This window comes from Trachinotus anak, unplaced genomic scaffold (assembly GCF_046630095.1).
Source record: "Trachinotus anak isolate AG129_WGS33_773 ecotype Australia unplaced genomic scaffold, CSIRO_AGI_Tana_v1 ptg000028l, whole genome shotgun sequence".
NCBI classification, from domain to species: domain Eukaryota; kingdom Metazoa; phylum Chordata; class Actinopteri; order Carangiformes; family Carangidae; genus Trachinotus; species Trachinotus anak.
Genome location: NW_027273879.1, coordinates 12,102,734 through 12,118,359, shown reverse-complemented (window position 1 = coordinate 12,118,359; position 15,626 = coordinate 12,102,734). Strand labels below are relative to the sequence as shown.

General features: G+C 41.3%; 1 protein-coding gene across 2 annotated transcripts in view; it reads right to left on the bottom strand.

Annotated features, from left to right (window-relative positions):
• Nucleotides 1-15,626, bottom strand: part of sh2d3ca (SH2 domain containing 3Ca) — a 52,455-nt gene that overhangs the window by 11,678 nt on the left and 25,151 nt on the right. For both annotated transcript variants that reach the window (XM_071466327.1, XM_071466328.1), the window contains exon 5: nt 507-635. In XM_071466327.1, coding sequence (XP_071322428.1) covers nt 507-635 — 129 coding nt within the window. The remainder of the gene's footprint in view (nt 1-506; nt 636-15,626) is intronic.

The window sequence follows — 15,626 nt, the reverse complement described above, 5'->3', positions numbered from 1 at the left end:
TAAAATAGTGGATAATCCTCATCTTCGGTTCTCAGATTACAATGTGACATCTTCAAATTACTTGTTTTGACCAAAACACCAAAATATAATTCATTTAAAATAACATAAAACAGCGAACAGCAGCAAATTCTCAGCAGTTATTAAGCATTTCTGCTTGATAAAGGAGTTAAATAGTTAATCATCATCCACTGATTTTATAAATGGGGATTCATTTTCTGTAGATCAACTAATAATGTCAGTGTTTTTTGAGACTTGCGTTTTTATAAACTTGTCTGCAAAGGACTGTATGTGTGTGTGTGTGTGTGTGTGTGTGTGAGCGTGTGCGCTGCAATACACTGTACACACACAGTGTGTTAACTCAGGGGTGTATTGCCTTGGAAAGTATGCTTGTATCAATCTGTTCCTAAACATTCAGTCAGGACTTCCGATGTCACCACTAACACAATGTACTCCACAGTGCATGTATGCTGATTATACAGTGTTCTTTACTGTGTGTGTTTGTTTACCTCTCGGGGTATGTGTCCATGGTACCAGCCATGGCTCCTGATGTCAGCAGGGCTCAGTTTCAGCTCCTCCTCCAGCTCCTTGCGAAGTTTCTCAGGAGGAGACTCCAGCAGGTACTTCTCCTTGGAGAACTGCATGAAGCAAACAAGCGGAGGAAAACAAGACATCAGTGGGAGCGAGTCTACACAAGAGACTCACAAAATGTAGCTGGTACAGTGTATTTACATGGAAATGGACCACAGATTAGATGCACAGTCTATATTTAACTTTTTTTATGCAGGGAAATCCCAAAGATATTAGGATCTAAATTCCAAGGAGGATTTGGAACTAACTAAATATATGTAGAAATACATATTTTAGAATTTACATTTTAAAAAGTAGTATAATAGGTGTAGAATAATAACGTAATATACATGTGTGGTTAGTGTCATTTACATGTGCAGAAATATACACCTGTGTTACAGAAGGCAGCACAGCAGGAGAGCAATATAGCGTGCTGCCTTCCACAGAAACATTCACATACTCTCTCAGGCACGTGCACACACACACACACACACACACACGAACCAATCCAATCAACCCCTGACCTGATTACAAAGACGTAGAAATCATCAGGACTAAGCTCTTATTGGTCTCAGGAACGGTGGAGACCAAGCTTTAGCTTTCGATTGTGGTCACTCAGGTTGGCTTGTAATAATGCCTAATACACACTCACACACACAGGCACGGTAAACACACACACAAGCAAACGGATCAGATTTCAGATTTCAAAGCATCATATTTCTGTTTGCTCAAAGAACGGCACTCGGGGGAAATCTGGGTTGTAAATCATGAAAATAAATTCCGCTGAACATTTTCATGCTTATTTACCTACAAATACTCTGTAGTTGTGTGTGTGTGAGATAATTATAACAGCATTAGTTAAGTTTCTCAGCAGATATTGACACCTAGTTTGGTTGAATCTACAATAACACTATGGAAGGCTAAGACAAAACGATAAATAAAAGCTGTTGAAATGTTTGATTTGTCTTATATTAAACACTCTCGAAGACAATTGCGTTCACGTGTTGGCTCGAGTCAAACACTGGAAAAAGGGGAAATCCCACACTGGGACCTGGATGTTATGTGAAGAGACCAGAACAACCGGTGATTGTGGAAAGATTGAGTTCAGATAGATGATCTTAGATGAGGCAAACAGAGGACACACATACATAGATACATGCGTGTGCGCACACACGCACACATACACACAAACTGTTACACAAATAAGCACAAAACACAGAAATCCGCACAGGAATAAACAGAGAAAGGAAATCATCTCCACTCTGCCAATATGAAGAGAAATGAGACCAGAGACCAAAATAAACAGTAAACAGCCCTGTCGCTAAGGCTAGCCTGTCGTTCCCCCTAACATTTTCCTTCAATCTCTCCCTCCCTCCCTCCCTCTCTCTCTCTCTCTCTCTCTCTCTCTCTCTCCCTCTCTCTCTCTCTCTCTCCCTCTGTAGCTCAGTGTTTTCCTCTCACTTTCTCTCAGTCACACTCTGTTCCCTCTTGCCCACAGTTCATCTTCCTCTCTCCCTTCATCATCCTTCACAATCATAAAGTTTCAGTAAGTTGTTAGACTGTTGTTGAATGTGTGTGACAGACAGAGACAGAGAGAGAGAGAGAGAGAGAGAGAGAGAGAGAGAGAGAGAGAGGATGGAGACAGTGTGAAAGAGGATGGGAAACTGTGATGATCCGTGTTTGCAGAGTGCGTTTCCACCTGCTAGCTTTTGTGTGTGTGTGTGTGTCTGTGCGTGTGATATGAGGAGACTACAAGAGCCAAACAATCGATCTTATCGTCTCCAGGTCACTGCAAGATGAAATTATTAACTTCCTCCTCACCCTGCTCCTCTCCTCTTCTCTTCTGCCTCTCCTCTCCAATCCTCAGGGGAAGATGGAGGAATATCGCCATGGAGGCTCACTCTCCCAGATTAGATTTGGGGTGTGTGAGTGTACGTGTGTGTGTGTGTGAAGGGGAGAAGAGGCCAATAAAAGAGCAGAGGGGTCAAGTGTGCAGTTATTGCTTTTCCTTGTCTCCGTGGAAACCCAGCAGAGGCCTGCCACTGAACCGATGTTCAACAATGAACTTGGTGTGTGTGTGTGTGTGTGTGCGTGTGTGTGTGAGTGAAGGGTTATGGGGCAAATTGAAATGTCAGTGGGGCTCTATTTATGATACGGTTCAAGGAATAGACTGACATCAGAGGGGACACACCGACAGAGAGACTGAAATATGGACAGACAATAAAAAGTGATTTGACAAGGACAGACAAAGACACAGCAAAGACATGTGAGAGAAAATAGACAGCATGTGTCAAACTCACACACACAGTAATGGCCATCTATCTGAATCCATCCCATGTAAATATCGTGGTGGTATTCCTCTTTGAGGCTATTTGTTTTATGTTCTGAATTCTTGTTTCGCTGGGAAACATCTTCCCCTCTGACTTCAACACAAGTCCAGACACTGTGTGTGTGCTGTGGCGGCAGACACACTGTCCTCTTGTAGTGAGAGGGAAACAAGGACGAAGTAGAGACTCAGAATATGAGAGGGTGAAGAACCGAAAACTGTTCAGGAAAAATATTTTCAGTGATGGCAGAAGGGGAAGACACACAGGGGAAAGAGTACAATGGGAAGTATATTACTATTATTGTTACAATGACTATGTGTATGCCACTCTTAGACCCCCACTATGCTGAGTCCTTGGTTGCCTGGCAACATATCATTGTGTTTGCTACCCTGTTGGTCCTCCATCTTTCATCAGCTACAGCAGCAGTGACTTCACTTACTGTGCACTTATACTGCTGCTGCTAATATTAATGGTAATTCTGCTTCTACTACTGAATCTACTCATATTCACACTTAATAAAACTGTATTGGATTTACTTATATTAAGCACAAATCTAAGATTGATTACGAACTTACATCACTGTCAACTGCTTCCACAGCATTACTACGATCTTTTCTTTTCTTTTAAAGATTTCAACTTATTTCCTACAAAATCTCACCATCATTTTCACATCGATGAAGTCTTAGACTATGAAATAACACAGTTAACAGCTGCCCCTTTCCCTACGATCAGCAATGCTACCCTCCACTGCTACAATTAACAGTAGTTAAGTAGTATCCAATGTGATTAATATTAATATGACATGAGCATTAACTGCTGCTATTACTGCTACAGCTATTAGTGACACAGAGTCATGTAAGTAGTAGTATTGCATTTACTGGATGTATAGCAATATTAATATTATTACTATCATATCCATAATTTCTATTACTATTACTAATACCACCACTACTACTACTGTTATTATGAAAACTGTCCGTGCTTTTCATTATCTTGTCTCTGTTCTATTTTCACTCTCTTCTGTAAAGGACTTTATAGCACTAACAAATAACACTTTAAAAAGTGCTACATATATAAAGTTTGCTACTACAACAATTTATATTTCTACAGTGCAACATTTACTGATAATATTACCCTGCCACTATGGTTCTTCTCCTAGTGCTATAGTATTTGTACTTTTACTACTTGTGCAGTTATTTCTGCCATTATTACTGTAACTGTAACTAGCTATTTATACAGTTCCCCGCACTCATATGCAGCCGAAAGGACTGGCAAAGAAAACACCCCCCTCTACTTCATTACTTTGTATTTCCAACATAAAAGCACGTGATCATATTTCATTTTAAAGATGTGTATATCAAGAACATGGACTCATCAACACAACAGTTATGTAGAGAGGCAGAAAAAAACCCATCAAAACAAAGAGACAGTTTTATGAACCGACAGACGGACAGACAGACGGGGAGGAACAGCAGCAGACAGGCAGACAGACAGAAACAGCCCCAGACAGACAAACAAAACAACCAGAATACATAAAGACAAGACATCAGACATTCAGGAAGGCACAGAGGCAGACAGACAGACAACAGAAACTCATTAATGTAGACAGAGAGGCAGACATGCAGGAAGACAGGTAGCCCATTAGCAGATGAGAGAGTTTAGGCAATTTAGCAGCTGATGCAGGACTTTGCTTTCCCAGGGGGGTGAAGAGAGGAAAAGAGATTGGTGTTGGGGGTGTGTGTGTGTATGTGTGTGTGTGTGTGTGTGTGTGTGTGTGTGTGTGCGTGTGGATGCAGGATGTGTGTGGGTGTGCATTCATCCATGTGGTGCATACGTCTGATTTCTACATGGGTGGCACTATTAATGGATGGGGGTCTATTTTGGGTGAGCTCTGAGTCGGAGAGAAAGTAACACCAGGTTACCAAAGATAAGAGCGTGGTTAAAATAAAGGCAAGCTTAGATGCATCCATTATAACAGGGGTACAATATATAGTTTGAATGGATGGAGGGGAGTCAGGGGATAGGCTATAGGGGTTAGATGGGTGTGTGAATGTGTGAATATGAGTTATAGATAACAGCACAGTGTGAGCCATCATCTAATTTACACCAACATGCACTCGAGCCCCTTTTCCTCGCAGTGGGCCAATTATGCGGACTCGTCTCATGACATCACCACACCCTCCCCCGGGTGAAAATTGACACTGCTATCACCTAACATCAGTAAGAGAAAAAAATGGACCACCCAAAAGGAAAATAAATGAAAGGGATGATAATGGGGAGAAATTCTAAATATATGCACATATTTATACATACATAATACACACTCTTTTTTCCAGCATGTTGTCGACTCTGTGTGTGTGTGTGTGTGTTACTGTGGTTCTTGGTTTTGTTTTGTTGTCTGCTCTATGCTGAATTGGTTATCTCTATGTTTATTCCTTTGTCCAGTTTGCGTGCTTTTATATTCTTTTCAGCACAACTGTGCAAACAGTTGCACAACTAAGTTAATGAACATTATGTGATTAGACAAACACTGGTATTCCCTGATGTAGGATTTTACTATAAGTAATCAACAGAAACAACCTCATCATTGCATGTCAAGAAATATACAAGCCCAGGTATCTACAACGCACGACACAGAAGGGTGGAGTGTTAACTGTGGCACAGATCAGTGTGTTGTTGTTTGCTTTTGAACTAGTTTGTTTGCTAATTCTTGAAGAAGGAGCACAAAGCCAAGTACTTTGAGCAGTGTAAAGGGATGTAACTGAAAACAAACAACTCCAAGAGCGAACGCATGAACGAGAAATGAAATGGAAGATAATTGCTGACAAGTATGAAAACCTGCAGGGGAAAAAAAAAAAAAGTCTGGCATTTACCAGCATGGATGCAAAGTGAAAGAAAGAGGAACACATTCCAACGAAAACAAAAAAAAAGCACCAACACAAGAGAGGAATGCATTCTGAACAGACTGCAGCACCCAGATCTAAGCTCATGTCAGAATGCACCTTCTTTCTTTTTCAGCTCGTGGGCTAGCCTCTAACCCCGTTGTCATGGTAACACCCTGAGTGGTGGTGGCAGTGGGGGTAGGAAAGGGGCTGGGTTAGGGGTGGGGGCCTGGTTGCACACACACACACACACTGAGGTGAGGGGTCCAATTGTTGAGGAACCTTGCTATCCCTTGATCTGCTCTCTCTTTCACCTCCTCTCTCTGCCCCCTTCAACTCTGTGTCTCCTCTCTTTTGGGGAGATAGGAGGATTCAAGGGTCCATGTGCAATAATCCTGCTCTCTATCTCCTATTACACACCCACGCACACACAGGCATGCACACATTATAGGGGCTTGTATATATGTACGTGGCCAATATCACCCCTCTCCAGACTGTTGTAATCCCTCTGTGCCCTCCAGCCTGATTTCCACTGTTATATTCACACTGGTTCACACGGGTATAATAGTCTTTAAGGCACATGTAAAATGATATGAGCAGTGGAGGGAGTGCTGGTAACATTAAACTTTTTATATACACACCCATTATTTTTTCAGAGAAAGGAATCAAAGGTAATGAAATTGCTAATTTCATTGCATTTTTCATTTGGCCTGCTAAATAATATTATTGGCGTGCACTGCACACTGGGGAGTGGTTTGTTTGTGTGTTTGGACCACACGTTGGAGTGTTTGGATCTTGCCTTTTTCAATTATTTAGTGCAAAAGGTGCATTAATGAGAAGTTTTAAAAACACTATCACGCAAAATGTCAAAGACAGAATTAAGTGTTAAAAAAAACAGTAAAATAGGGTTTATGTCCTTAAGTTATTACGCCTGCATCATAAGTAGATTAAGTAGAGTAAGAAGAGTAAAGTTCTGCTCAGGCCCATTGAAGCTGGAGATCAAACAGTTTTCAACCGTTTTGGATTCAAGCTGAACTCAAACTGCGCCCGAGCTACTGCAGCCTTTAACAAGCCTGAACCCAATTTAAAAAAGGCAGACCTTGCCCCTGACTTAATACCATGACCTTTTGCTGGAGCAGCTGCCATTATATGGTAAACAAACTAAACTTTTTTACCTTGGCAGACACGTGTTTACGAATCACTTCTCTTTCAAACACACATTCAACACTGATTATATGTGGGAGTCAGATATCAATAACAAAGTAAGTATCCGATGTCTTAAAGAGGCATTCGTTGAGAGCAGTGGTGATGTTCTAGCTCACGAGGGGAAACTCTTGATGGGCTGCTAAAACCTGCAAGGCTGCTAAAGACCACCAAGGTCATAACTCGGCTAGTTTTTGGTAGTAACGCTAGCTCATCTGCTTGTGCTGTATATAGTTATCATATAAACACGAATGTACTTGAAAAATTTGTGAGACTCTGTGCTTCATAGGGAAAAACACTGCAAAGTTTGTTCACTGTGCTGCTATTTATTCATTCAACTTTATCTAGTTTTGATAAACTGTGATTTGAGTGTAATTACTGCAAACATTTTGAACAATAATTATGAGAGACCTCTTAAAGTCATGAAAGACTAATGACAGACTAATCACATTTTAAAATACCAATTCATAAAATAACATCACTACACCTCTACTTGCTATATGAATATATATGCTATATAAATGATGGTTTAAAATAAAACCGAAAGCTTCAAACTGTAATACTGTCTCTATCCCTACTCTTATAAAGGTGAAGAAATGTGTTTCTAATTATGCTTCTTTCATTGAATACTGAACAATAAAATTAATCAAATTAAACCTAACTGATTCATGACAATTCAAGGGGATGAAGAGAAATTAAATCCAGAAAAAAAATATACATGAAAATAACTCTGCTGATGTGTAATTTGATCGGAGAGTATCAGACAAGCAGCTACTCCTCTGAAACAGTGACAGCAACGACTGGTACAGAGACAGAGAGAGAATATGAGACTGATAACAGTGACCTTTTACTGTCGTTAGGAATGAGTGTCTCCTACAAACGCACACATACACGCACGCACGCACACACACACACACACACACACACACACACACACACACACACACAGGACATTCACCCCTTGAGGCAGCTGGATGCTGATATATATCCTACTACAGAAATATACACACACACACACACACACACACACACACAGTGCACTGGTGCGAGCTGTCAGTCAGCGTGGTGTCAGAGAAGAGACCCCCTGGATTGAGTGACAGCTGGTGGACAGGATATGACATACACCTACACTCCCACTGAGACTGCACGCTGCACAGTGCTTCTCTGCGCTGCACGGCTCCACTCTCCCTCTGCTGCTGCACACTTTTGCTTTCTCCATCAGCTCTGTCACTACCTCTTTCTCTAGCTTCTGGTAGGATTTTTGAAAAGTGAGGGGGACATGACACTCTCATCCCCAGTGGATGAAAACACTTGCGGGGAAGTGATAACTAAAGTGAATGCATGTGAAATGTCTGTTACAATCATCCTCTGCACCGTGCCAGGGTGTGAGCCACAACTTCTGATACATTTCAGTTTATTAGGTTGACACACAGTTGTAAAGGTGTGACCTCCCACTGTGTCCCTGGGTGTCATCAGTGAAGTTGGTGAGGAAAACTGATATGAATGAAGGCTACAACTATGAACACAAGTTGTAATAAAAAATAAAAAAAATCCTTTAAATCTATAATATGTATCTATTCCACATCAAAATATAAACTTATATTATCGGTCCATATTCCCTATGCATGTACGTCAGCATTGTGGTTGCCTGCCAGCAGCTAAAAATGGACTGGAAGACACACTTGACTTTTTTTACACTGACCACATTGGGCGTTTTCAACTTTGTATTTTAACCAGATGAAGGATTTTAGTCATCAGACATCTGGATTTTAAGTTATCAGAGATAACAGCCCGGCAAATGGCAGCTCAGCACCCCAGCCGCTCCACGACGTCCTGTGTCTGCTGAACTGTGTTGGTGAATCACTGACTTGTAAAACGGCTTTATTCTGTGTTTCTACCACTTTTAATCCACTTGTCAGTTTGTTATGGAGGACACATCTGCAAATCATTTGGCTGACGGTAAAAACCTCCTGAACTTCTGGATCATAAGTTACAATGAAAACATAAGTGAGCGTCAGTCTCAGCTCCCAACCCTTCCCCAAAGTCTTGTGTCTGCCATATAGCATCGGCGAAACACTGACTTGAAATCTGAAACTGCTTCATTCAGTGTTTCTACCAGTTATAATCACAGTCTGTTTATTTTGGAGAGGGGAAGACCTCTGCAGATAATTTGGCTCCAGGTAAAAACCCCCTGAACCACTGACACTGAAGGAATCCAAACTGGGAGAAGCTCACGGCAATGGTGGTGAATACAACAACTCCCATGATCCCACGCTACATCATGATGTCACCCAATGTCATCTTTTGTTATATCTTGATCGAGAGACCCCTAGCAGCAGAAGTTACATTCTGTGTGTTTAATATTTTAATGCAAGTATCTGTCTTGTTCTCTATGGAGCTAACCTCCCTCTCTCTCTTTGAGTCTGTCCTTGTCTGACTCTGCCATTCATATTTTAATTTCTCTTCCTCTGTGAGTCACTTCGCTTCCTGCTTTTTGTTTCTGGCTCAAAGACCTACTGTAGCATTTCCTCTCTCTCTCGCCCCCTCTCTAATCAACCTGGTGAGCAACATCTATCAGCACTTTGATGAGAAGACCATTACTGAGAGTGAAAAAGAGAGCGTATGTGTGTGCGTCTGTGTGTGTCAGTGTATGTGTCATTGTGCTAAAAGATATATGCTGACAATCAGCTGCCTGAAGGGGTGAATGTCCTCTCTGTGTGTGACACTGCCATATGTGAGAGTGTGGTTTTTGTGTATCATTATTATTATTATTATCATTATAATGCATGTAGCCACAATACTGACACTCCTGTTAATTGAAATGCATCTTGCCAGGTTCATTAATGTTGGTTCTTTTCAAATCTGTTGAGTGTTTGCACATGACAGCGCTGTCTGCGACGATGTGAAGGAAAACAGAAAAAAAAACAAAAACTTTTTTATCCTCACAAACATGAACACATTCGCACACAGACATAAATACAAATGACACATGCTCAGGCACCTATACACACACAAAGGAGCAGAGGAGATTTTAATGATGTTTGACTGTTAAGTACGACTCCTGACTGCACTTCTCTCCCCCAGTTTCTCTGCTAAACAGGCCTGTAGGCTACACACTGTCTCGCTCTCTCACTTTCTCTCCCTTACACACACACTCAGAAGAGTGTGGGGAGTAAACATCAATTTCCCCAAAGCATCCACACACACACACACACACACACACACACACACACAAACCCCACAGATGTACACACGCTGCAAACAGAAATGCAAAAGTAGCATGTATACAAAGACTACAAAGGAATCCACCAGATGTAGAAACATACACTATTGCTTACACATGTATGCACAGGTAAAAATAGAGGTGACAGCGCTTCATTTTGCGGAGGGTGATGATAACGTGTTTAGTCATTAAAGAAACAGACTGTGGTGTTGGTGTCACCCAGATACTGATTAGAGATTACACACATTCAATTAGGCATTTCTCTGGATGAAATGAGATAGCTTGCTTGAACCTAATTCAATTCAAATTAGTTTAATACTTCTGCTAATGACACAGCAATGTAGGCACACACATAGCGTTGCTGTAACAGGATACACATACAAATTTAATAAAGACACATTCACAGTTTAATTGCAGCAACTCGCCCAGTGACTAAAGAGCAGAGCGTATGACTAAGGGGCTGTTTAGCTTAAAGGCTTTGAACATACTGTCTTTTTCAGGATTGTACATGAAAAAAAATTTCTGACAAATTTAGAACAGAGTGGTCATTTCACAAGAAAACTCTTCTCACTGCTTTGAAAAGTTGCAAGAAGGTGTTTCCAATGTAATGGAGCAGGATTTAGCCAAATTTGAGTCTGACGTTGGTGACTGTTGTTAGGTCACTGTTTAAACTACACCTACACAGTCATTTTTGTAATTTGCAATAAATTGTAGCTAAACTGCGATGATAATTATTTTAGTCATGGATGTGTAATATTATTGAGAAATACTACTAGAAATAATAAATCATTTTTTCATGGTAGTTTATGTGCATTTAAAATGTGCATACACAGATTTCAACAAGCAGCAATGGAGTGCCGTGATACCAGGTTCAGACAGGTTAGTAAATATTCACATAAAGTACCAACAGCTTTTAGAAACACTAGAAAACTGATTCACATGTTGGCTTTTTAAAATATCCGCTCACATTAGCCAGGTAATCATGGTATGGTAAGGTACAAGAATACAGTGCTGGACTGCAGATATGTGTTGTGGGTCTGCTTGTTATATGAAAAGACTGAAGAGATGAATGTCCACATGAGAAACATTATGCAGAGTCAACACAAGATGCCAACACCACCACACACAAAATAAGACGCACACAAGCACACCCACTCCCTTACTGTCGACTCAGCAATGCCACACCTATAGATGCTGTTGCCATGGTAACGCCATAGTCTGCATGCCCCAGCTGGTGTTTCCCTGAGGAAAAAATGTATGGGTGTGTGTGAGTGTATGTGTGTGTGTGTGTGTGTGTGTGTGTGTGTGTGACAGAGAGAGGTTAATGTGCCCCATGTGTGCTTTGCTCTGTCATGTGCAGTGGGGTGTACTGAAGAGGAAAACATGGCTGGTTGGGAGCAGTTATCATGGTATCGCATTTTGTGTATGATTGTGTGTGTGTGTGTGTGTGTGTGTGTGTGTGTGTGTGTGTGTGTTTGTGTGTGATCTTCTCCTATAGTACTCTTATATTAGAGTTATCAGTTTTCTCTATGGGCCAGTTGGTTGGTCGAGTAGTTCACTACAAGACTAATTTAAAAACAGTCGACTGAAGAAGAACACAAACCAACGAATGAAGACAAAGTAACACAAAACCCTTTAGGTCCATTTTACTGCCAAGAACCTACTGCCAGAATCTGAACTCAATCCAAATTAATTAAAATCTGATAGTAAAACCACAACAATAGCTGAAAACAGAGTCATGGAGCCACACCAGAGTAAACAAGCGCGGCCCAGTCAATCACACTGCTTTTTGCCATTTTATTTGCGATGACTCATGCTTTAAATTTACACACATTACAGTGTGTGGTGAGCTGGGTTTATGCCAGCATGGCTGAGAGGATTTGGGACAAGCACAACATTTAGTAGTTGTGTCTCCAGCTGTTCAGTTTTGTTGACTGTAGCATCACTCCACACAGGAACTTACACAGAAAACATTTGACCAGCACAGAAACAAGGGTTTAGCGATAGCCTGACTTACATGAATGTGTAACCTATGACATAATCTATGACACTGTAGCTATTAGCTAACTCACCATTGTGGGATTATGTTGTATTGTGCAGTTTCTGTGTTAAATAACAGGAGGAGCATGTTTGATATGAGGACCTCACAGTGACCATGACATGAACTCATCAACAACATCGCATGTAAGTAGGAATTGTGCATAAATATGCGTTAAAGTAAGAATAAATCTGACTGAGCAAACTAAACAGGGTCTTAAAGTCCCACCTTCCTGCAGTGATGTAGAACTGCACTATAGGGTGTGTCAGTACACTGTGACATCACTGTTGGTGGTGTGTTACTGGTGCGCGCACAGCACACTTCGACCATACTCAACCACACCAGGATGAATCAGACTTGAAACTTTCAACCAGAGAGAGCAGTCACTCTCTACTGTCCCATCAAATAAAAGCGCAAAATTCCTGAAAAAATATCTTTAAAAAAAAAAAAGTTCAAAAGTGCTTTGACAACAGAGTGACAGGAAAGGGGCAAAGAGAGGTTGAATGACATGCAGGAAGGAGTCGGGCTGGTCGGGAGTCAAGCTTGTCGGGACTCAAACCGGCGACTCCCCTGCTAAGGGCATTTGCGCTCATGTGGTACGTGCCCTAACCACTTGGCTATCAGGTCGCCCAAGAATGACCTTTTAAACACATTTTAAAAATATCCACACCATGTGACTTAAAGGTACCCTGTGGAGTACAATTTGAAACCTACATAGTTAACACCCATGTTTGCTTACTAGCAGGCTTCTTGCTCTTTGCCTTTTAGTGGTGCAGTGCTACATTTCTTTCCATCAACTGTCCATTAGTGGAAAACCATCCGGAAGACCGTGCGCCGCATTGCATGTGTGCATGACCTTCCTTGTGTGTGTACATGCAAAACTAACAAAACAGGTACCCAATTCAATGTAGCAGGTCATCAAAAACTCACAACTTCATTTTTTGCCATATTTTCTTCAGGACAGTTTGGCTGACAATTTTCAGTTGTCGCATAACTACATGTTAGACCAGTCAGAAATCAAACCACAGAGGGTAACTCAAACTCCGGTGAAGCCACACCCTCGCTAAGAGCCAACTTGTATGGGGCACTCAGAAGACATTAACAAATGTTGATCTCAGTGTTTCTGGCTCTGCAACTGCATCTAGAAGGAGGCCCTATCATTGTTTATTCAAGGCAGCTTACAGTGTGAGAGGTTTGACAGTTCGCTCGACACGTGACCAAGCGTCTACTTTCTGACCAATAAGCCCCTATACAGTAGTTATCATATGTGCATCATTCATTACTAGTGCACATTTAGTAATGATATAGAACATATCCCTGGCACTGTCTTATATTCTGGATCAGGTAGCAAACTGACCATCTTTACCTTTTTAGGCTCTGCTGTTCAATCACTGCATTTCTGTTTTTCTGTGCCTCACATCCTTCACTTCTCCCTCACTGCGGTGCAATTTATAGACTGCTGTAATGTACACGAACGTACACACACACACACACACACACACACGTCTGACTCATCAAATGGCTTTCCTTTACTTCACTGCTTTATTTTCCATCACTTTTCATCAGGTTTCACCGCCCCCACCCCCATCGCCATGTGTTAGCAGGTTGGGTTGGTGTTTGCCAAACACTGCAGCCTTTCTCTACACTTCTTAGCTTTTTTCCTGACATAATGTCTTCTTTATTTGAATGCTTATCTTTTCTCTGAACTTGTCTTGTTCTTTGGTTTTCTTGCGCAACTCCTCATTCTGTGACACATCTACCTGTTTTCCATTTCGAGCTGCTGGGAAGGTTGGAGATAAGAAAAAAAAAAAAAAAAAACAAAACAAGGGGAGGGTTGTCTCATTCCTTCCTTTCTAAAGAGCATCACAGCTGATCTGTCTGTCTCAGCTCTTACTCTGTCTCTCTTAATATGTAGTTTATTACAATACCAACTCACTATATCATGTTTTCTCTTTCTCCTCCTCCATTCCTTTATCACTGTCAGTTCATCTCTCGCTCCATCTCTCCTGGCGCTTCAACCTGCCATCTCTCAACCACATATCATATCATTCCCCCACTCTGTGCACATTCCCTCACCGATCCACTCAGCCGTTCTGTCAGTGCGTAGTTGTTTGTGTGTGCGAACGTGTGTTGAAGCCCTACAACAGCAGAGGCATCACCTTGTTCCATCAGCAAAACCCAGGCCAACAGACAGAGATAGAGAAGAAAGGAGGTGGAGGAAGGAGAAGAAAATAAAAATGATGTATTCAATCAACCATTCCTAAACATGTGGTTACATTTATATAGATAATTTTTTCTTCAGTAGTTCTAAAGAATTCATTTTTGCCTTAACTGAGAGCAAATATTGGCCTATTCTCTGCTCTATTAATATCTCAATCTTTCATCCTATAATTATCTGTTGCTATTATTCTGAAATCAGGTCCATATATAATCCCAATATTCTTCTATTAAAGCCTTAATTTTGATTGGTGTTCCTCAATCTTGGCACCATTTCCCTCATGATAAAGAGTTTTTTTTTCTTTTTGTCTTTAATTGAAACAGGAGCTGTTAGTGTCTATGACACCCAGGACCAGCTGGAACAGCTGAAAGATGCTTTGGGCGGTTTATTCACTCGGCTGGAAATACATATCTAACATTTCATTTTGGCAGCTCAGAGAGGTGACTGCGATTGGTGGGGCAGAGGGTTTGAAACTGTCATGAATGTCAGCAAACTGGAAAAGTACTATTTCTAAATATGACCTCATTGTGACAAATAGGGCTATTATGGCATGTTAACTCAGTGTCCACTCACTATAACACACACCTTTTTTCTGCTTGGTGTCAATATTTCTTTAGAAAGACAGAACGCAATCACTTACACAGACACACACACAATTCCCCCTAAGGGCTGTGCCACTGCTGTCATCCTCTCCTCTCTGGACTGAACCATTAATGGTTAATTTGTAGGCTTTTGGGAGTAAAAGGTCATCACCCTGAAGGATGGGAGGTCTAAGGACTCGTCAATACTTCAAAAGCTTCCTCTGTATATACATACATATACGCACACCCACACACACATACACACACATCTATTTCTTACTTGCAATTCTACCGCGAGCCAGTACCATTACCATCCACACTAGTACCATCTATCTTGACAGTGACAGCTGTGAAGGGAAAACCACAAACCCACAATGCATTTCTTCCATGCAGTTAAACAGGAAAGGGACAAAAAGGAAAGCATCATTTGAAGGACAGGCTTCAGAGAGGCAAAATGAGAGGTGGGGGTTGGTGAAGAGATAGAGGAGGGCTCCGGTTGGTTCAAATAAAAATAGGAATCTGTGTCTCTCATTGAACTGTGATTTTAAGAGGGATGCTACAGCAGAGAGCAATTAATATGGCCACCA